General features: G+C 50.0%; 1 protein-coding gene across 1 annotated transcript in view; it reads right to left on the bottom strand.

The window, feature by feature from the left end:
• TBC1D22A (TBC1 domain family member 22A) overlaps positions 1-22,341 on the bottom strand; it is a 314,302-nt gene that overhangs the window by 94,431 nt on the left and 197,530 nt on the right. Inside the window, exon 10 of the mRNA XM_060025836.1 lies at positions 19,908-19,983. Within this exon, the coding sequence (XP_059881819.1) occupies positions 19,908-19,983 (76 nt within the window). The remainder of the gene's footprint in view (positions 1-19,907; positions 19,984-22,341) is intronic.

The following is a 22,341-nucleotide window of genomic DNA, read 5'->3' as shown; positions in this document are numbered from 1 at the left end:
AGACAGACGGACAAGCGGGCTCCCCCGATGGCCCGGCCAGCTTCAGCCTGCGCCCAGGCCACGCGGAGCCAACAGGCGAGCCCACAAGCCTGGGCCCTGGAGAGAGGTGGGGAGGGGGATGCTGGGACAGAGTGGGGGGCTTCGAGAAGCAGCTGGACAGCCTGTGCCCGCACCCCGGCCCTCCCCATCCTGCCCACCCCCCAGGACACAGGAGGGCTACCACCGCAAACGTGACACCAGGGGTCTCAGTGCGGGGGGACCCGGGCCCGGCAGAGCACGGAGGACTGCACTGTCCCTTGCGCAGTGATGGGGTTGTGACTGCAGGGCGGAGCTGGGTGCTCGGACGGGCCAGGGAAAGCAGCCTGAGGGTGGGCCCACCAGGGACTACTGCCTGAGGTACGGGGGGGCCCAGAGGGCCCATCTCAGGTCCCCCTTCACAGAACAGCACGTGCCTCCTCTGCCTCCTTGAAAGGGCTTATTACTGTGGAAAGGAGTCTGACCCCCGTGCAGTAAACTGTCCTCCTTCCACCAAGCCCCGCGTGGAAAAGCCCTGCTGCCGGGGCGGCCTCCCGGCCTCATTTCAGAGGGACGTTAGTTCTTTACAGTAAGGGAGATAAAGCCACCCACACTCTCTCCAGCAACTTGTAACCATGAACAAAAATGGCTTCGGGGAATCATTTCAAAACCAAGACAACTTCTTCTTCTTAAGGTCAAGGAGAATCGCTTTATTTGGAAGTCTCTATTTACAATTTAATTAACTCGTCTCGGTTTGGCAATAAACCTGGAACATCAACCTCGGGTGGAGGGTCACAAAGATATATCATCATTAAGGAGAAAAGCAGCGAACTCGCTGCTCGGGAGGCCTCGCGTGCTGGCCTTCTCTTACCCACTGGGCGGTCATCACCGCTCCCCAGGTGAAAAGGCCCCCACTCGAGCAGCCGAAGGTGAACCAGCAACCCCACGTGGCCTTCCGCGCCGGCCCCTCCGGGCGCTTCCGGGCAGAAGGGCCGGCCAAGTCACAGGCGCAGCGTCTCACACACGCTCCAACCCGCCTCCTCGTCTCGCGAGGGGCCGGCCCCACCCCAGCCCACCTTCACCCGCTTCCTGGGGCCGTAGAGTGGGCTGGGTGGTGGTGGCCCGGCCACCTTGAGGGCCCCGCCTGTGAACAGGGAGTCTTTTACGATCCAGTGCTAAGTGCGGGCCTGGAAGGAAGAACTCCCGGAGCACCTGTTAACCTTCTGTCTGCTCGTACAGCACAGAACGTCCTCCATGGTCAAAGCCAACGACGCCTCAGCTCCAGGTCTTAAAAAGCCCGCTCTGTCCTGGGGGGCATCTCAGTGCAGTCCCACCTGCCGGCTGCCAGCCCCAAGACCCTCCCGGGACCCTGCCAGCCCAGACATGGGAGGAGAGCTGTCCCTTGATCTTAAGAAAAGAGATCCCTCTCCACCTGCTCGGGGGGAGCACCTGAAAACAAGCTTAAGTTGGGAGGAAAACACAAAGGGCTGGGAGACAGGGAGGCCTAGGAAGGATGGAGTAGGGAACAGAGAGGGTCCAGCAGGGTCCCCGGTGACAGGCCCAGCCCAACTCTCCCCACACACCACTCAGGCTCTGGAGGCGGCCACAGGCCCGACCCCAGGTCCTAGGACGACGGTGGGGAGGCCTCTGGGACTGGGCTCCTGCAGCAAAGGCTGGAAGGGCAGGGACGGAGGGCGGAGGGCGGGGCCGTCCAGCATGGCTACAGGGGTGCTGAGCCCTGGGACCCCTGAGCCACTGACCCTGCACGTCGGGCCGGTACAGCCCCTCCCGCACAGTGGGGCCGAGCCCTTCCAAGCTCTCTGGCAGGCATCGCCCCTCCCCCGATGACGTGACGCCCCTGGGGCTGGTGGGAAATATCTGTGAAGATGGTCACTTGGGATCAAGGCTCTTGCACAGAGAAAGCACTGTCTCTAGAGCAGCACACAGGTCAGTTAGCGGGAGAAGCCAGCAAGTCCGAGAGGCCCTCGCGTCCCGGTGAGGAAGGCCCAGCTCGGCCAGCGGTGGGGTTGGCGGGGGAGGGTGGGAGGGGGGACTCACTTTGAGGCCAGACAGTTCTCAGACGGCCACGAGAGGGTCGGCTCTCAGCAACTCAGCCAGGAATCGCTCGTCGGTCCCGCACATGCAGCATTTTTCTGTTCCTTTTACCAATGATGTAGCCGCAGCCGGGGCTACACTGGCACATATTACGAGCTTTCCCAGGCATCCGACCGCCCATCCTACGGACTGGAGGGCAGGAGGAGGGGGACCTGAGAGTCTCAGGCAAAACAAAAGCCTCCAAGGAAACCCACGTGGTGCAGCAAACATCTAGAGACTAGAATAACCAACACGGCAACGGCTTTAACACCCACCCAACCCTGCACTTTGTACACAGGGAGCTTCATCTTCAAACTCTACGGAAGCAACTCGAAGCCACGGACGCTGAGGGCGCCCCCCTGTGCAGGAAGCACAGCAAACACCTGACTGTTAGCCCACCAACGGGCACGGAGCACACCCTGCACACGCGGGGTGCCGTGCTGGGTGCTGGGACGTGGGGGGTGGAGATGCGGGTACCGGCTCACAGCCAAGGGGAAAGGAGCGCCGCTGTCTATTCAAAGAAGACAACTTCGATTTTCTGGCCTCCTCCCTCCTCACAGGGCGGCACAGCGGGTGCGGCAGCAGAAGGCGCGAGATGCTGCCAGGAGTCCCCAGAGGGGCGGAGCATGGGGGGGTCTGGTGGAAGGCACGGCCACGGTGCTGCCACAGGCTGCTGCTCCCCAAGGAAGTCTGGGGCGCAGGCGGGGACGAGCATGACTCAGAGCCCCAGGATACCACCGGGTCCCCCGCACGGTGGGGAGACAGCTCAGTGGGCTCTCCCATGTTCAGTACCAACGCAGGATGGGCAGAGCTGGAGGCCACATGGAGATCATCCGGCCTGAGGGGAAACTGAGGCCAGAGAAGGGGCAGGGCTCTCAAAATGGGGATGGTCACGCACCACTTCACAGGGGCGCGGTGAAAAGCCAGCACAGCGATGCAGAGAAAGAGCTGAGAACAGCGCCGTGTACGCTGCCGGCACCTAATGGATGCCGGCTGCCATCGTTACCATCATTATTATTACTAGCAGCAGGCAGCAACCAAGTTCAGAGTCAGTGATGGAGGCTGAACTAGAACCCAGGGGTTCATTCATAATACGTTATTTTTTAGATTACGGAAACTTCCTCTCCTCCTTCGATTTTTTTGGCCTGAGTAATAGATCCCTCTTCCCCAAAATGCAACCCAATAGCCATGTGGGTTTTCAGTTGAAGGCACATTAAATCCACCGGACACGCCCTGCGAGAGTGAGAACCCACGGGCCACCTGCTGTCCAAAGGTCTCAGGCAGGCACAGCATGGAGCCACCGGAATAAGGACGCTGGCCGTGGGGGAAAAGCCCTGGCCCGAGACAGGGAGACGGGCTGGTGAGGGACACACACAGGAGTCGCCGCGCCCACGTGACTTCCCGTGCCTGACAGCACTGCCGTCACGCGTGTGCTCTGCCTGTCACCAGGGCCCCGCGCCTCCAAGGAAACATCGCCATCCTTCCCGGCTCCCATCAGTCACTCCGGCGCCTAATGAAGACGCAAGCGGGGGAGGGGAGCTTGTTATTTCTCACTGTCACGCACTGAATATTCCACGGGCCAGGGCCGCTCTGCTGATTTACCCTCTGCTCTCCGACGGCTTACGTTGTAGCGGTAATAAAAATATCTTCACTTGGATGGTAATAAAGCTGAATCTAGTTTACTAGCTGTAACTGGATTCTATCTTGAAAGAATAAGTCAATTTTAACCTTACAATGCAGTCGAGACAGCTTTCAGAGAAATTTCATTAAAATCGCATTTAACCTAAATTTAAAAACTCAGGGAAGGGAAAATGTACACGCAGATTAAGCCTTTAACACACCGAGATAAAACCACTCTCCAGGAGTGCATTTGGGCATTTTTCCCAAAGGGTGAGAGTGTGAATTTAATAGTAACGACAGCCGGCACTCCCCCTGGCCCCCCTGGGTTGGGTCAGTATCGGCCACGCTAACGGGCATCCGGGCGTGGACAGAGGCGCCTGCCCAGGGAGCAGAGGCCCCAGACTAACCCCACCAAAGGAGTGCTAACCCGCCCACCGCTCCCCGCCTGCTACGCAGTTGATAAAAATGATGGTGAGATAATACAGGTACAAAGTCGGCTGGGCTCATAGGCACCGTCCTAAGCACCTTACCTGCGCTGACTCTTCACACTCCCGGGAAAACCATGGCCACCGCGGGGCCATCACTAGCCACTCACACCCACCGCTGGGGCGACAGAACCAGAATACGAACGCACGCCGGCCTCCGGAGTCTTGCCCTGTGCTGAGTGGTGGTTCAGGATAAGCCAGAAACGTTCAAGAATGGTTTCCAAGGAGCCCAGAGCAGGGCCACCTTCTTTCCTCGGCTCCGTAACCTGCCTCCCGTGTCTGCTCATGCGTCAGCAGCCCCTGTCACCAGGGGACCAGAACTCTGGCATCTAATTTCCTTCTAACCCCCTAGTGGGAGGTCAACCTGTCCCTCAGGTTCCCACCAACTTACATGCCCCCAGCTTGTCACTGCTCTTTAGCACCCAGGACAACTCCCTCCCCAAGGGAAGGGTTTCCACGGCCTCACAGGAAGGATGGGAAACACAGGAGCACGGGGCCAGGGGGCGGGCAGGCTGCCGTCTACATACAGGCCTGCAGACCGCACACCTGCCCCACCCCACCCAGTGCACCACAGACACCCTGCGGAGTGATGGACACACGCTCTGGGCCCCCAGCAGCCCTGTCACAGCAGACTGGCCGTGGAGTATTTGGTGGTGGCCCCAAACCATGAAGGACATCACAGAGGAAAACTACAGGGCCCCGGGGCTTGGTGTCACCCTAGGCCAGGGTGACAGTGACATCCTCCTGGGACAGTCAACGGCACCTCCCGGGCTACGGCCTAAAGAAGGCGCCCTGTAGACCCTCCACGGCAGCAGGCCCACCGGGCGGGCGAGCACGGGGCCCCTGAGCCTCCCCAGGCTGCATCAGCGTGTCCTGCTCCCGTGGCCCGTCTCCTCCTCCGCCGTGGGCTCCCTGAAGGCCAAAGCTGCATCTGTCACTTACCTCACCTGCCTCCCCTCCCTCCACCCATCAAACCCCACCCCAGCCTGGAGCACTGCCCTGTTCTGCCGCGCACAGCACATGAGAAAGGGCCTAACTGCCTGGGGGGGGCGTGGCCCAGGCGGTGGGCGGCAGCGTTCCAGGCAAAGGAAGCAACATGAACAGGGATCCCAGCACCGCTGAGGCCACATGTCATGCTTAAGGAAGAATAAACAGCCCCAGGCTTCAGCACGGCCTAAAGCCAGCTGGAGGATGAAGGGGTGTGGGATCAAACTGCCAAGGGCCTCGGAGGCCACTGCACCGCGAGTCCTGAGGTCCAGCTTCCATTACATCAGCAGCAGCGTGGACGGTGGACCCGAGAGGAGGAAGGTGCTGATCTCGTTAGGAGGCGGAAGGCAGGGGCCTCCTACAAGCCCGCCTGCACTCATGGACGGGAATCAACCAGGTGAGTGTCCCGGGAGGCACGGGCAGCCCAGCCTCGCGGCTGTGCGCGAGGACTTGAGTGACACAAAACACATCTCCGAAGGCCATCACCCACGGTCAGTGCAGAAAAAGCCAACCATCCCCAGGGCGACTGTGAATATATTCACCAGACGGCTGAGGGGCCCTAAGCCAGCCTTTCAGAAAATAATGATTAATAAGTCAGAAACGCATCCAACCAAAGGAAAAGGAGTAGCTTCACTTAAAAAAATCACTTGGTGGCCAGCCTCATCACAACGTCTGCACCGAGGAAAGTCACATGAGCTCAGCTGGTCAATCCAAGCCTTTGGCATAAACAAGAAGCCCTCCCGGGAGACAGGCTGCCCCTCCGTGCACATGTCGGGGGGCCGGAATGTGTAACGAGGTCAGTCTGCCCCTCGGCAGAACGGGAAAGTAGCGAACCTCACGCGCTGCAGCCACGCCCAGAAAATGAACCACATGGAAAGTGGGCATGTATGCGTGCAGAGGGGCGTGTGCACATTGGTGCGTGCGCGTGTTGGTGTGTACGTGTGTGTCGGTGTGAGTGTGCGTGCATGTATGTGTGTACTGGTGCGCGTGTGTGCATCTACGTGTCAAGGTGTGTATGTGTGTGTGCACATGTGTATACTTTCATTTCAAATGACCCATCATGTGTGAGCGTATTTTCATTGCCACCTGTAATAACCTCTAGGAGAAGAGGGCAGCCTCAAGCTTAGGACTAAGCTTACATTCCAGCTTGACGCAACTTTGAACTGTCCCTTTGTGGAGTCGCCAGATAAAATCCAGGAGGCTCAGTGACCTCTGGATTTCAGTATGCACCCAATACTGCATCCAACGAACGAAAAATGGTTCATTATTGATCTGAAATTCAAAGTTAACTGAGTGGTCCATATTTTTATTTGCTAAATCTGACACTGCTTAGATTAGGCAGGAAGGATTTGTCCCCATTTTTCCTACAGGAAAGGGAAAGCAGGGCTCGGATAAGCCTGAGAAGGCGCATTTCTGTTGGTGGTTCTGGCCTCCCCAAGCAGCCCTAGGACAGTTTAGAGTGTGGAGAGAACTCCCTCTGGGCTGTGCTCACTGGCCACCCGGTCCAGACTGGCTGACTAATGACCAGGTCTCTCCACCTCCCCCTGGTGGCCCCACAGGGGCCTCAGCTTTATGGTTCCTCCACAGCTAAGGGCAGAGCCCAGCAGACCTTGGCCTGCAAAGGAGTCATGGGCCTTTAGGGGGTGGGCGTGCCTGTCTCCTCCCACTTCCCCTCCGCTGGTTCTGCCCCACCAGGAACTATCCACCGAAGTCCCTTTCTGTGCCTGTTTCCTTCCCCACGGGAAAACTCACTGGTCTGTGAAGCAATTCTTTAAGCTCTGATTTTAAGTGTTCTGAAAAAAACCAAGCATACACATAACCAGATTTACATGTCTGCTGAGGCTGAGTATCTTCAAATGTTCCTTTTTAAAACTGAAATAGGGGAGGCGGAGTCAAGATGGCGGTGTGGGAAGACACGGAGTTAGCGTCTCCCCACAACTAGGGCACCTGCCGGCTGCTGGTGGGGGACTCTGGCACCCAAGGAGATGGGAAGAACCCACGAGTGAACCAGTAGGACATAGGGGGACTGAGGGGGGAGGAGAAGCAGAGGCCAGGAAGATCAGGAGAGGCAGGTGGGAGGAGCCATCCAGGAGGAGCAGAGGGCGGTCGCCAGGTCCACTCGGGCTGGGGAGCCTGCTGAGCTCCCAGACCGGTAACCCCCCTCCAAAGCCCCATCCAGGCCACGTGGGTCCTGGGGGCATAGGAGGGAGGCTGGGGAGATCAGGAGAGGCAGGGGGGAGGGGCCCTCCAGGAGGAGCGGGAGGGTAGTGGAGGGTGATTGCCCCACCCACTCAAGCCCAGGAAGCCTGCTGGGCTCCCAGGTGAGGTCCCTGCCCCATGAGACCACGGGTGGGGGGCACGCCTGGACCCCTTCTGTTCCTTGAGCCTAAGCCCCCACACACACACAGAGTCCCTTTTCCAGCCCTGTGGGTCCTGAGCACTGGCCCCGTCCACTGCCCAAACCTCACCCTTGCTTAGGTCCTGCTCTCCGCAGCCAAGGCCTTCCCCCCCACCCCCCACACCTTTTTCTTCTTTTCCCTTCTCCTCTTTTTTACTATCGTGGTACTGATGTACCTTCCAGTTATTGATTCATCTATATTTTTACTTTTATATTCTTCCTAACACATCTGTTAGTTTCCTAGTCTAATTTTATTTTCTGTTTTTTTCTTTTTTGACACCCCAGGAGGCTCACAGGATCTTGGTTCACGAGCCCGGGGTCGGGCCGAAGCTCCTGTGGTGGGAGCTCTGAGTCCAAACCACTGGACTAACAGAGAGCCTCAGACCCCAGGGAATATTCATCGGAGGGAGGTCTCATGGAGTTCCTCATCTCACTACCAAGACCCCGGTCTACCAAATAGCCTACAAAGCCCAGTGTTGGAAGCCTCAGGCCAAACAGCCAGTAAGACAGGAACACAATCCCACGCGTATAAAAATAAATAAATAAAACGGCAAAAAAACGTGTCACAGATGAAGGAGCAAGGTGAAAACCTGCAAGACCAAATAAACGAAGAGGAACTAGGCAATCTACCTGAAAAAGAATTCAGAGTAATGATAGTAAAGATGATCCAGAATCTCAGAAATAGAATGGAGGCATAGATTGAGAAAATACAAGAAATGTTTAACAAAGACCTAGAAGAACTAAAGAACAAACAAACAGAGATGAACAACACAATAACTGAAATGAAAAATACACTAGAAGGAATAACAGAGTAACGGAGGCAGAAGAACGAATAGGTGAGCTGGAAGACAAGATGGTGGAAATACCTGCCAAGGGCAGAATAAAGAAAAAAGAATGAAAAGAACTGAAGACAACCTCAGAGACCTCTGGGGCAACACTAAACACACCAACATTCGAATTATAGGGGTCCCAGAAGAGGAAGAGAAAGAGAAAGGGTCTGAGAAAATATTTGAAGAGATTATATTTGAAAACTTCCCTAACATGGGAAAAGAAATAGTCACCCAAGTCCAGGAAGCACAGAGAGTCCCATACAGGATAAACCTTAGGAAAAACACACCAAGACACATATTAATCAAACTAACAAAAGTTAAATTCAAAGAAAAAATATTAAAAGCAGCAAGAGAAACACAAAAAATAACATTCAAAGGAATGCCCATAAGGTTATCAGCTGATTTCTCAGCAGAAACTCTGCAGGCCAGAAGGGAGTGGCAGGATATACTTAAAGTGATGAGAGAGAAAAACCTACAACCAAGATTACTCTACCCAGCAAGGATCTCATTCAGATTCGATGGAGAAGTCAAAAGCTTTTCAGACAAGCAAAAGCTTAGAGAATTCAGCACCGCCAAACCAGCTTTACAACAAATGTTAAAGAAACTTCTCTAAGCGGGAAACACAAGAGAAGAAAAAGACCCACAAAACAAACCCCAAACAGTTAAGAAAATGGTAATAGGAACATATGTATCGATAATAACCTTGAATGTATATAGATTAAATACCCCAACCGAAAGACACAGACTGGCTGAATGGATACAAAAACAAGACCCATATCTATGCTGTATAAAGGAGACCCACTTCAGGCCTAGGGACACATACAGACCGAAAGTGAAGGGATGGAAAAAGATATTCCATGCAAATATAAATCAGAAGAGAGCTGGAGTAGCAATACTCGTATCAGATAAAATAGACTTTAAAATAAAGACTGTTATAAGAGATAAGGAGGGACACTACATAATGCTCAAAGGATCAATCCAAGAAGAAGATATAACAATTATAAATGTTTATGCACCCAACATAGGAGCACCTCAATACATAAGGCAAATACTAACAACCATGAAAGGAGAAATAGACAGTAACACAATAATAGTGGGGGACTTTAACACCCCACTTACACCAATGGACAGATCATCCAAACAGAAAATAAATAAGGAAACACAAGCTTTAAATGACACAATAGACCAGATAGATCTAATTGATATTTACAGAACATCCCACCCAAAAGTGGCAGAATACACTTTCTTCTAAAGTGCACATGGAACATTCTCCAGGGGAGATCACACTTGGGTCACAAATCAAGCCTCGGAAAATTTAAGAAAATTGAAAGTCATATCAAGCATCTTTTCTGACCACAACACTATGAGATTGGAAATCAATTACAAGAAAAAACTGTAAAAAACACGAATACATGGAGGCTAAACAGTGCGCTACTAAATAACCAAGAGATCACTGGAGAAATCAAAGACGAAGTAAAAAAGTACACAGAAACAAATGACAATGAAAACACGATGATCCAAAACATGTGGGACGCAGCAAAAGCAGTTGTAAGAGGGAAGTTTATAGCAATACAATCTCACCTCAAGAAACAAGAAAAATCTCAATTAAACAATCTAACCCTACACTTAAAACAACTAGAAAAAGAAGAAGAAAACCCAAAGTCAGTAGAAGGAAAGAAATCATAAAGATCAGAGCAGAAATAAATGAAATAGAAACAAAGAAAACAATAGCAAAGATCAATAAAACTAAAAGCTGGTTCTTTGAGGAGATAAACAAAATTGATAAACCCTTAGCCAGACTCATCAAGAAAAAAAGGGAGAGGATGCAAATCAATAAAATTACAAATAAAAAAGGAGAAATCACAACTGACACTGCAGAAATATAAAGGATTATAAGAGACTACTACAAACAACTCTATGCCAATAAAATGGACAACCACAAAGAAATGGACAAATTCTTGGAAAGGTACAACTTTCCAAGACTGAACCAGAAAGAATTAGAAAATATAAACAGACCCATCACAAGTAATGAAATTGAAACCGTAATTAAAAATCTTCCAACAAACAAAAGTCCAGGACCAGATGGCTTCACAGGCGAATTCTATCAAGCGCTTAGAGAAGAGCTAACACCACCGATCCTTCTCAAACTCTTCCTAAAAATTGTAGAGGAAGGAATACTCCCAAATTCATTCTACAAAGCCACCATCACCCTGATACCAAAACCAGAAAAAGGTATCACAAAAAAAGAAAATTATAGACCAATATCACTGATGAACATAGATGCAAAAAACCTGAACAAAATACTAGCAAACAGAATCCAACAGCACATTAAAAGGATCATACACCATGATCAAGTGGGATTTATCCCAGGGATGCAAGGATTCTTCAATATACGCAAATCAATCAATGCGATACACCACATTAACAAATTAAGGAATAAAAACCATATGATCATCTCAATAGATGCAGAAAATGCTTTTGACAAAATTCAACATTCATTTATGATAAAACTCTCCAGAAAATGGGCACAGAGGGAACCTACCTCAACATAAGAAAGGCCATATATGACAAACCCACAGCAAGCATCATACTCAATGGTGAAAAACTGAAAGCATTTCCTCTAAGATCAAAACAAGACAAGGATGTCCACTCTCATCACTATTATTCAACATAGTTTTGGAAGTCCTAGCCACAGCAATCAGAGAAGAAAAAGAAATAAAAGGAATACAAATTGGAAAAAAGGAAGTAAAACTGTCACTGTTTGCCAATGACATGAAACTATATATAGAAAATCCTAAAGATGCCACCAGAAAACTATTAGAACTAATCAATGAATTTGGTAAGGTTGCATGATACAAAATTAATACACAGAAACCTCTGGCATTCCTGTACACCAACAATGAGAAAGAGAAATTAAGGCAACACTCCCATTTACCACTGCAACAAAAAGAATAAAATACTTAGGAATAAACCTGCCTAAGGAGGAGAAAGACTTGTACTCAGAAAACTATAAAACACTGATGAAAGAAATCAAAAATGACACAAACAGATGGAGAAATAGACCATACTCTTGGATTGGAAGAATCAATATTGTGAAAATGACTATATTATCCAAAGCAATCTACAGGTTCAATGCAATCCCCATCAAACTACCAATGGCATTCTTCACAGAATTAGAAAAAAAAATTTTACAATTCGTGTGGAAACACAAAAGACCCCGAATAGCCAAAGCAATCTTGAGAAAGAAAAACGGAGCTGGAGGAATCAGGCTCCCTGACTTCAGACTATACTACAAAGCTACAGTAATCAAGACAGTATGGTACTGGCACAAAAACAGAAATATAGATTAATGGTACAGGACAGAATGCCCAGAGATAAACCCATGCACATATGGGCACCTAATTTACAACAAAGGAAGCAAGAACATACAACAAAGGAAGCAAGACAGCCTCTTCAATAAGCGGTGCTGGGAAATCTAGACAGCTACATGTAAAAGAATGAAATTAGAACACTATCCTACATCATACACAAAAATAAACTCCAAATGGATTAAAGACTTAAATGTAAGACTAAACACTATAAAACTCTTAGAGGAAAACATAGGAAAAACGCCCTTTGACATAAACCACAGCAAGATCTTTTTTGACCACCCTCCTAGAGTAATGGAAATAAAAACAAAAATAAACAAATGGGACTTAATTAAACTTAAAAGCTTTTGCACAGCAAAGGAAACCATAAACAAGACAAAAAGACAACCCTCAGAATGGGAGAAAATATTTGCAAATGAAACAACAAAGGGTTAATCTCCAAAATATACAAACAGCTCATGGAGCTCAATATCAAAAAAAAACAATCCAGTTAAAAAAATGGGTGGAAGACCTAAATAGACATTTCACCAAGGAAGAAATACAGATGGCCAAGAGGCACATGAAAAGATGCTCAACATCACTAATTATTAGAGAAATGAAAATCAAAACTACAATGAGGTATCACCTCACGCCAGTCAGAATGGCCATTATCAAAAAATCTAGAAACAATAAATGCTGGAAAGGGTGTGGTGAACAGGGGACCCTCCTGCACTGTTGGTGGGAATGTAAATTGATACAGCCACTATGGAAAACAGTATGGAGATTCCTTGAAAAATGAAAAATAGAACTACCATATGACACAGCAATCCCACTACTGGGCATATATCCTGAGAAAACCATAATTCAAAAAGAGTCATGTACCACAATGTTCACTGCAGTACTATTTACAATAGCCAGGACATGGAAGCAACCTAAGTGTCTATCGACAGATGAATGGATAAAGAAGATGTGGCACATACATACAATGGAATATTACTCAGCCACAAAAAGAAACGAAATTGAGGTATTTGTAGTGAGGTGGATGGACCTAGAGTCTGTCATACAGAGTGAAGTTAAGTCAGAAAGAGAAAAATAAATACCGTATGCTAACACATATATATGGAATCTAAAAAAAAAAGAAAAAAAAAACAATTGGTACTTATGAACCTAGTTGCAGGGCAGGAATAAAGAAGTAGACATAGAAAATGGACTTGAGAACATGGGCTGGGAGGGCAAATCTGGGGCAAAGTGAGAGTGGCATTGACATACATACACTACCGAGTGTAAAACAGTTGGCTGGTGGGAAGCAGCAGCATAGCACAGGAGATCAGCTTGGTGCTTTGCAATGACCTAGAGGGGTGGGCTAGGGAGGCTGGGAGGGAGGCTCAAGAGGGAGGGGATATGGGGACATGTGTATGCATACGGCTGATTCGCTTTGTGTGTATCATCAACTAACACAGTACTGTGAAGCAATTACACTCCAATAAAGATCTATTAAAAGAAAAACTGAAGTAGGTTCTCACGGTGTTTTCAGTCAAAAGATAGCAATTCCATTTACATTATCTTATTTCACAAAAGATGCATGAGCATAGAATCCAAGGTGAGCCCGCCCCACAGGGGGCCCAGCCCCCGGATTCAGTCACAGGGGCTCTAACTGCAGCCTCTCGAAGAGCCCAAGGGCTGAACTTGGGGGCAACTAGGGATCATGCAACCTCAAAAATTGACATCAGATGTAACAGACATAAGGACAATAAAGGTACAAGGTGTGTCACTCAGATACACGGCAAAAATGTGAAATTTCACTTTCAAACATGTGTAAACATTCCAGGTGTAATCTGGAGTGAAAACCTCCTCCAGTACTTTGTATGTTGAAATTCTATCAGCCCATAATGGCTGTGTTAATGTACACTTATTATTGAAGCAGTAAACTACTCAATGATTGGTGTGAACCGTTAACCTTATGTATAAAAATTGTTTCATAAGTAGGGAACAGACTGATGTTAACAGAAATGCTGAGAGCACCCGCTCTTACCTCTGAACTTCTCTCTATGCCTCACCCATTACTCTGTCCCCAGTCTCGGGGCCAGGCTCGCCCGGCCCAGGCAGGAGGGCCCTTTCCTTTCCTCCTGACTTTTGTTGCAGCACGTGACTCGGTTTGGCCAATGAAATGCAGCCGAGCACCGGGGACCACTTTCTTTCAGAAGCACAAAGAGCCTGTGACCAATCCCCAAAGATTTTCCCTGCATCACAGGAACGGGGCCAGCAAACTCCTGAAGGCGGCTGCTCCATCAGCCTGAGTCCCCAGGTGAGGACAGCACAGACCAGAGCCCTGGGCAAAGCCACAGAGGACGTGCCCTGTGGGTGAGAGGCAAACGTGTGCTGCTTGAGCTGCTGAGGTTTACAGGCTGTCTGTCGGGGCTTAGGGTTAGGGTTAGGGTTAGGGTTAGGGTTAGGGTTAGGTCTGTCTGGCCGGCAACAGTGGTACCTGGCTTCCACCCAACGGGGACTTTTACCCTCATCACTCAGAGTTTGGCCCACATGCGCCTTCGATGCACTCCTGGTGCCAGGCCGTGTGCTCGGACACTGCACGAAAGGGTTCAGAGCTAACCCACCCCGAAGCAGCAGAGGACACAGCGTGTGCACTCAGGCAAGGAGTGGTGGCAGCCCACAGAGGAGAGGGAACTGGTGCTGATGGGAGAGGGAAGGGAAAGGCGGGAGGCAGCAGCAACACAGAGGGAGTCAGGGGCACCGCAGGAGGCTGGCCCCTGCCTGGGACAGGGATGTGGGAAACAGGTCACAGCACCCAGTGCAAAACCCATCCACGGATGTCAGCATCCTGCTGTGCGTGGCAGGCAGACCTGCTCGCCCAGGGTGCATGCGCACCCCTCTGCTTACGGGGCCCCTCCAGGGTCTGCAGGCACAGGGAACAAGCACCGCAGCCCCCACACGCCCACCACTGCTCCAGCGTGTGTGAGCAGAACCTGAGGACGTGGGGAAGACTCTAGTGTTTGCGGGCTGCAGCCAATAAGACCAACCAACCAGTCCTTGTCTATTGGAGGCCCTGAGGCTTGGACGCAAACGACCACACGATGGTGGGTGGTCTCACGGAAGCACTGATGCTGCCTGGCGTTTCTCTGAACGAGAGCTCTGTGCACAGCCTTTCCCAGAAAAAGTCTGAGCATCGTGCAAGGTGGCCCCAGGAGAACAGAGGACCGGGAACCACATCTAACACCGAGGGCTAAAGCTATTTCTCCCCAAGACAGAAGAAGAAACTACATTTGATAAGAGATTAAGAAATCAATGTTTTTTTTAAAAAAAAAAGGTCTGAGGCTGCTTTTTGGACGAATGAGAGCTACATGAATACTGACTCCAGGCCACTCCCTTCCTCAAGGCCACACGCTGGCCTTTGTCAGATAAGCTCTGTCTCACCCGATTATCAACAGCTGCTGCCCCTGGTCTCCCAGACTCAATCCTTCCATCTGCCCACCCGCAGCCAGAGTGCCCCAAAGAAACACCAAATGTCCCTCAGCTGGGCTACGAGGTGGCCTGCTGGAGGCTGACCGGCCTACGGCAGCAACACATTTGCACAAGAAGCGGCTTGCTCTGCTCCAGGGCCAAAATAAAGCACAGTTTGACAGAAACAAGAAATCCCTAGGCAAGCCCTTGCCCCAGAAATGTGACCTAAGCATTCACCTTGTAGAGGCAGGTAACTGCTAGAAATGGGTTCTGCTAAGGTCGTAGCAGACGCTCATCCAGACCTCCCAAAGCCTTTCCAATTTCCCAAGAGCCAGTGCTTTGATCTCCCAGACCTCAGACCCAGTCTCGGTATTTTCCCATTCTCGGTGGGATTTCGTCTTCCTGTGGTGATTTCATCTGGCTCTACTCCTAAGCTGCCCATATACCCACTCCTTTTCCCGATGACCACCTGACTCTCCCAAGGCTGGATGGGGTGCTGACCTGCCGATCTGCAAGGGCTCTGAAGTTCACAGTAATTGTGGTCCCCTGCTTATGCTGCAAGGGTAGGTGTGTGCACTTCGTCTACTTTCCTTCTTGATTACACAGCTTCCTGGAGGCAGTGAGAAACAGTGCAGATTTAGGTGGCCTCTTGGACTTTCAAATTCATTCTTGAAGGGTATTTCTGCTGGATGTCGACACTATGGTGACAGTTACCATTCTTCCTGCACATTGAACATATCTTCTTGTGCTTTTGTTGAGAAGACAGTTCTCAGACAGCCATTCTTAGAAAATAATCTCTTACTCTCGTTGCCTTAAGAATTAGTCTTCAATTGAATTTTACTATGATGTGTTTACATACAGTTTTCTCTTTAATCTCCTGAAGATTCAATGGGCTCTTCAATCTGTGAATTGGTTTATTTCAGTACTTTTGGAAAACAATGCAGCATTATCTCTTCAGATTCTTACTCACTCTCCCTCGTCTCCTTCTATGACTCCAAATAAGTACATATGCAGCTCTCTAACCATACCTTCTATATCTCTTACTTTCTATATTTTGCATATTCTTATCTCTCCATGTTTTGTTTTGGCTATTTTCTTCCAACCCATCTTCCAGTTCACTACCTTTCTCTATAGCTATGTCTAATTTGTTAAATCTGCCCACTGACTTTTTAATTTGGTTATTGTATTTTTCAAATCTTTTATGTAAAATCATAGTTTCCCACTACCATGGCAAACATTCTCAAGATTCTCTTTTTTATATTTCTTCATACATAGTAAGGAGAATAGTTTCATGGTCTATGCGTAAGAATTACAGAAACTTAACATCTTGTGGGCCTGTTTCCGTTATCTGTTGTTTCTGTTTGTTCTCACTTAAGAAGTCTTGAATGTGTGTGTATTTTTGACTATGTGTAGATCATTTTAGGTGGGAAAAAAAAAAAGCAGAAACAATTTGAGGAACAATTTTCTGGTAACTTCCTCCAGAAAAGACTTTTTTTTGCTTCTCCCAAGCACTCTGCTCCAGTACAGAAGTGCCGTAATCAAGGTTCAAACAACCCTGGTCCTCTCAGGTGATGTAAACCTGGCCTGCAAGACTGCACAAGGGCAGTTTCACTTCAGTTCCACCCTGACAGTTGGTCTTCTGGGTCTCAGAAAGTACCTGGGCATTTTCTGCACTCCTATCCTCAGGTAGGCTACAGTTTGATCCTTTCCCTCCATGAAGCTGTCAAAACTACAAATCACGTTGGGGTTCTTTCTTCTGGATTAGCAAGAACCCTCAGAACAACAGTGGCCTTCAGGGCTGGGCTCATCTCTCTGGTTCCAGCATTCTTCCAGAATCTGGCCAGGAAGTCCTTGTCTCCTTATTAGCAGTTCAATGCTTTTACGAAATTTGTTTTCTTTTTACCTTCTTTGTTTTCTTTTTTTCTCTCTTTCATTCTTCCTCACCACCCTCCATTTGTTTGTTTGTTTGCTGGCTTTAAAAAACAATCTTATCCATTTTTCAGGTCTCTTCAGTGAGAAATCTGGTTGGAATTACCTAGCCCACCACCACTGGCAGTGGAAGGTCCTCCTACTCTCACCTTCGACATTGCCAATTCAGTGGCTCAAGGCTCCATCTCTCATTGTGTGGGAAGTTCTGAAAGCTCTGCCCCAAAGATTACAGACTCCCCTGGGGCTTCTCACTAGCCAGCTTACCTCTCTCGAGACAATTACCACCCACCGGGCGGTCTCTCAGGCTGCTGCCCATCACCTTCCTGCTCGGCCTCCATTACAGACACGACCCTCTGTCTTCAGTCACGCCACCTTCCTGTCTAGGGAACAGACTTTTTCTAAAGATGTGGGGGTAACAGAGAGCAGGGTACCGTACTACTCAAAATAGAAAACTACTTTAGAGAACTTTTCAGAAATCCTTTAGCCAGCTGTCACAGCTAGAAAATAAGACAGTGACTTTGACCCTCTCCTAATCTTCCCTACCCCCCGCTGCCCCCCTCCCCTCGCTGCCACCCTCCTGTACCCCTGGGCCTCTGCCCTCCTCTCCCTCTCCATTCTCTTCTGACTTACAACACTACTACTGGAACTCCAAAATTCCTCTCACTTTTCCTTGTGTAGCAATTTAGCTCTTTTCTAAACTATTCCCATCTGGGTCAAGCCCATAAAACCTCAGCTTTCTTAATAACAGGTCCATGAAATTGTGTTCCTTCACCAAATTGCCAAAAAGTTCTGAAATCAATGCTGTCCTTGCCCTGAAATGCAAAAATGGGGCAGTTTTTTTTTTTTTTTTAAAGCAATATTTTCCTCCTAGTGTATCCTGCCGTCCCTGCACAGTCCCAAGACCACAAATTCTTTCTCCAGGAGGACAGTGAGAGAAGGGGGCCTACAGGACACTTCTCCCCGGGGCTGCTGAGGGGTAACAGCCCAAACTCTGTCAATTCTGCTACTTCCTGCTTGAAAAGCCTGGGCATTCTTCTGAGGCCACCACAGAAGTTCTTCCAGGTTTCACTGGAAGAATAGTTACAAACAGATTACAAAGTCTAACCGATTACCAAAAAGAGCATCCTATGTTGTGAAGAACTGATCATTTACACAAATGAAAATGCCCTCCTCAGAAGCTGCAGTAAAATAAAAATGGGATTCCCTGAAAAGCCCAGATCCGGCTGGGCTTCCTCTGGTTGCTGCTGCCGCTCTCTGAAACCATCACCCAGCAAACCCGAGATGTGCTTCTTCTAAACCACAGCTCTGGAGAAAATCAACTCAACTATTTCCCAGACTGTAGCCCTGGAACACATAAGCACCAACCGCAACTTTCCAAGCTCCACAAAAACACAAAACCTGCCTTCTAAGAGACACAGGAGGAAAAGAAGAACTGCTAAGGAAGTGTAATTCACAGCTCCTGCCAACTGTATTTCAAAGAACAAAATGAGGCTGGGGGAAAGGTGTGAAACTGCTAGCAGGGAAAAAACCCAAGAGCGTCCAACAAAGATCTCCCCGTGAAGTTAAGAATAAAGGTACATAAATGCAGTTACATAAGCCAAAAACAGTACTTTGAACACGTAGCTGCAAAGCAGCTGAACACACTGAATCAAAGTATGTGGAAGAACTGTGTAGAGCTTCATAATATGGAAATGAGGCAATAACCGTTAGATGCAACTGAAAATCAGATTCAATCAAGGAACAGAATGGAGTTGATAATTTGTATGACTCCATTTTATAATGTCATTCAATCATTTCCCAAACCAAGTGCCTTTCTTGGGAAGATGATTACCGATATACTTTCTACTGCTGAAGGTACAGCAAGGGGAAGAGACACCGGGATAGGCCTGTCCTTGGAAGGCAGCCCTGGAACACGGGCAGCGAGTCTACGTTTTAAGCAAAGCATGATTTCTCTGCAGGTTCAGTGAAGCCATTCACCAAGCTCACACCCGGCGCCTGATGACACAGCCTGTGTCTTCTCTGCGCATCACCACTGACCAGCCAGCTGGTGTCACAGATCCATGCCCGGTTCTGCTCGGTATCCCTCTGTTAATGCTCTGTTCATTAATTTAACAAACTATCAGGAGAGTATGCTTGGAATGGGCAGCATTATCTCTCAACTTTAATTAAACTCTGCTATTGCAATATGACAGTCAGCACATCATAGGGGGAATTATTTTAAGGATGAGGGTAGAAAGTATTTCAAAGCCCCCACTTAAACACGAAAGCATAATCTAAAATGGCCAAGCACATACTATAATTTTTCTATAATATTAAAGACGTTATTTTCAGACTCAGTAATTAATTGGATTCCATGGAGAAATTACGCCAGCGTCCCTGATAGCAAAATGCTGTGCAGAGGCAGGAACAGCGTGCCAGAGGACGGCCATAAACAACCCGGCTGTCACCCAGATTATGACAATCACCGGGCCTAATAAGGAGGAAGAGCTGCCTGCTTCTAGGACGCACTCATTACTCCTGCAAAGTGACGGCACTGAATTCTGATTATATCGCCTTTGTAAAAGGAATGACAGCGGCACCTGCTCCAGCGGTGGGTGGCCTCAGAAGGATGCGGGGAAGGCGCAAGCCAGGGGCCACGGGCTGGACGAGGACGGCATCCTGTCAGCAGTTGGCCAGCGAGTCCTGAGCCTTCCACCACCTTCTCCCCCGCCCCACAGGGAAAGGGGAGCCCGGGAAGCTGACTTACCATCGATCCGGCTTACGAGTTCTTCCAAGATTTTCACTTTCATTTGAATCCCAGGTTGAGCAAAGGTGTAGTTGTCCTACGGGAAAAATAACAACGAATATCACACGCGTGGAAAGTAAAACCCGCTTTCCAAAGGGGAGAGAGGCGGCGGGAACAAAGGGGAACAGTTTCACAACACAACAGATTCACAAGGTGATCAACGCACAAGGCATTAGGCTGCGTTACACCACCAGTGTGCAGCACGAACCAGAAGGTGAGTCCGACACCCCCTGATGTCAGAGGGGAACACACCGATCTCAGGAATATTTAATGGGGCACTCTATGTAAATGCAGATATTTACATTTAAAGTGAACAAACAGCTCACTGAGGGCCAGAGTCCCGGAAGTTGCTTTGGCCGGCACAGGGGCAAAAAGCACTCAGTGCTGCAGGGGAGCCGATGCGTAACAGCAACCTGGCAGTACCAGCGTCACGCCGGCCATCCCAGGGTCAAGGACATGGTCACTGTGTGAGCGCAGAGTGAACGTGGGACTTCAGACTCAGTGAACTCAGTGAAGAAGTTCATAAACTAAGACAGGAGAACCAGTGTGGACACTGGGCGGGGGGAGGGGGGCCTCCAGTCAGGCAGACCTGGAATGAGAGCCCAGCTCTATCACTTAGATGCTGTGTGACCTTGGCAAGTAACACCACCCGTCTGGGCTGCAGTTTCTTATCTATACAGTGAGAATGACAGTGCTGACTGGTAGGACAGCTCTGAGGCTTCAGGAAGCACTGTAGTGGCAGGTGCATGAGGGCACAGGGACAGCAGGCCGGGTGCCCCACTGCCATCACCTGAGAACACAAATCAGCTGGAGGAGAAGGTGGCGCCCACCGTGTCCCACCCCAGGGCCTCCCCACAGAGCTGCCCTCAGGAGCCTCTGCCGGCGCTCAGGGACCATTTGCAGAATGAGGGTTTCAACTGGACTCCTGCAGTGACGGACTTACACTGCATGATATGGAAGGCAGGGTAATGACCCCCCAGAGATGTCCAGGGCACATTCCTGGAGCCAGTTAAGGGGAACAAAAGTTGCTAATCGAGGGACTGAACCAGGGACAGCATCCTGGATGGCCCAAGTGGGCCCAGTGTGACCCGGGGCCCTTGAAGGTGGAGGAGGAGACAGGAGAGTTAGCGTCAGAGATGTGAGGACGCTTGACTCGCCACCGCGGACGTGGAAGGCGGGCAAAGGCGCCACCACCCAAGCAACACAGGCTCGAAAGAGACCAAGGAGCGAATTATTCCCTGAAGCCCCAGAAGGGACGCAGCCCTGCCCACGCCCTGACCTACACGTTGATCCAGCACCCCAGGTGCGTGGCAGCCTTCCGGCCTCCAGGACGAGGAGGTAATAAACGTGTGTTTCAAGCCACGACGCGCTGCACCTGCGGGTCCTTGACCTAGAGTGAGCGCGTGCGGCCTCGGGCCCTGGCGGTTCAGGGGGGCTCCTGCTGGGCCGGTGTTGGGAGAGGATGGCTTGTCCTCAGGGAGGCACGGGGGAGGCCCCAGGACGTGGGAACAGCACTCCCGGTGCCACCCGCCCCAGGACCTGCGAGGGGGGCTCCAACGACACAGCATGGGGGAGAGGAGGACCTTCCAACAGCAGCAGCGTCGAAGGCTGAGCAGTCAGACGTGGAGGGCTCTGATTCCAGCACAGGCGGCACTCTGGGTTTAACACGCGTGCGCACACACACACACACGCACACACACACACACGGACACACACACCCCTCCTAACTAGAGCAGGAATGGCAGCCATGATGACACAGAACTTAAAATGCCTGCAAGGCAACAAGGATCTTTTTCCCGCAGAAAGAGAAGATGAGTAAACTCAGACCTAACTTCTTGCTGAGGTTTCTCCCAAGTCGATTTCAAGTGACAGCCTCTGAATCCAACTGTCACATCCCCGCGAGGGCGAAACCGAGGACAGCTCCGAGCGGTGCCCCGACTCAGAGCAACCCTGAGGTCCCACACGCGCCCTGCTCTGCGCAGGGGGACGGTGCTCCTGGGGCGGCTGCCACAGGGGCCTGGCGTGATGTGCCCTCTAGACACGGTGACAAGCTTGTGCGCTCTGCCACGCGTTGAAGGCTTGTGAAGCGAGGGCTTTCGCAGACTGGCGCTCAATGGACAGGACCTCTGGGCCCTGAAAGGCCTGTGCGTGTCCTGGTGAGACACCTGCTGAGCACAAGGTAAGCACGAGCCGTGAGCTTTCACGGACTTAGACATTAATGGGCAACGGAAATTCTGGTTTTGGACTTGAACTTACAAGGGTTGGCCTTTAAGACAATTTCTCTCTGAAACTGGGTAACACAAGGAGATTTATACTCAAATGCAGGGCAGGCTGTGTAGCTGGAAGCTTACACACTGGCATTTCACCTCATGGTGGAATTTCTGATGAGACAGGT

This window comes from Delphinus delphis, chromosome 11, assembly GCF_949987515.2.
Source record: "Delphinus delphis chromosome 11, mDelDel1.2, whole genome shotgun sequence".
Lineage (NCBI taxonomy): Eukaryota > Metazoa > Chordata > Mammalia > Artiodactyla > Delphinidae > Delphinus > Delphinus delphis.
The sequence above is the reverse complement of the archived record's forward strand: the minus strand, read 5'-3'. Positions and strand labels throughout refer to the sequence as shown.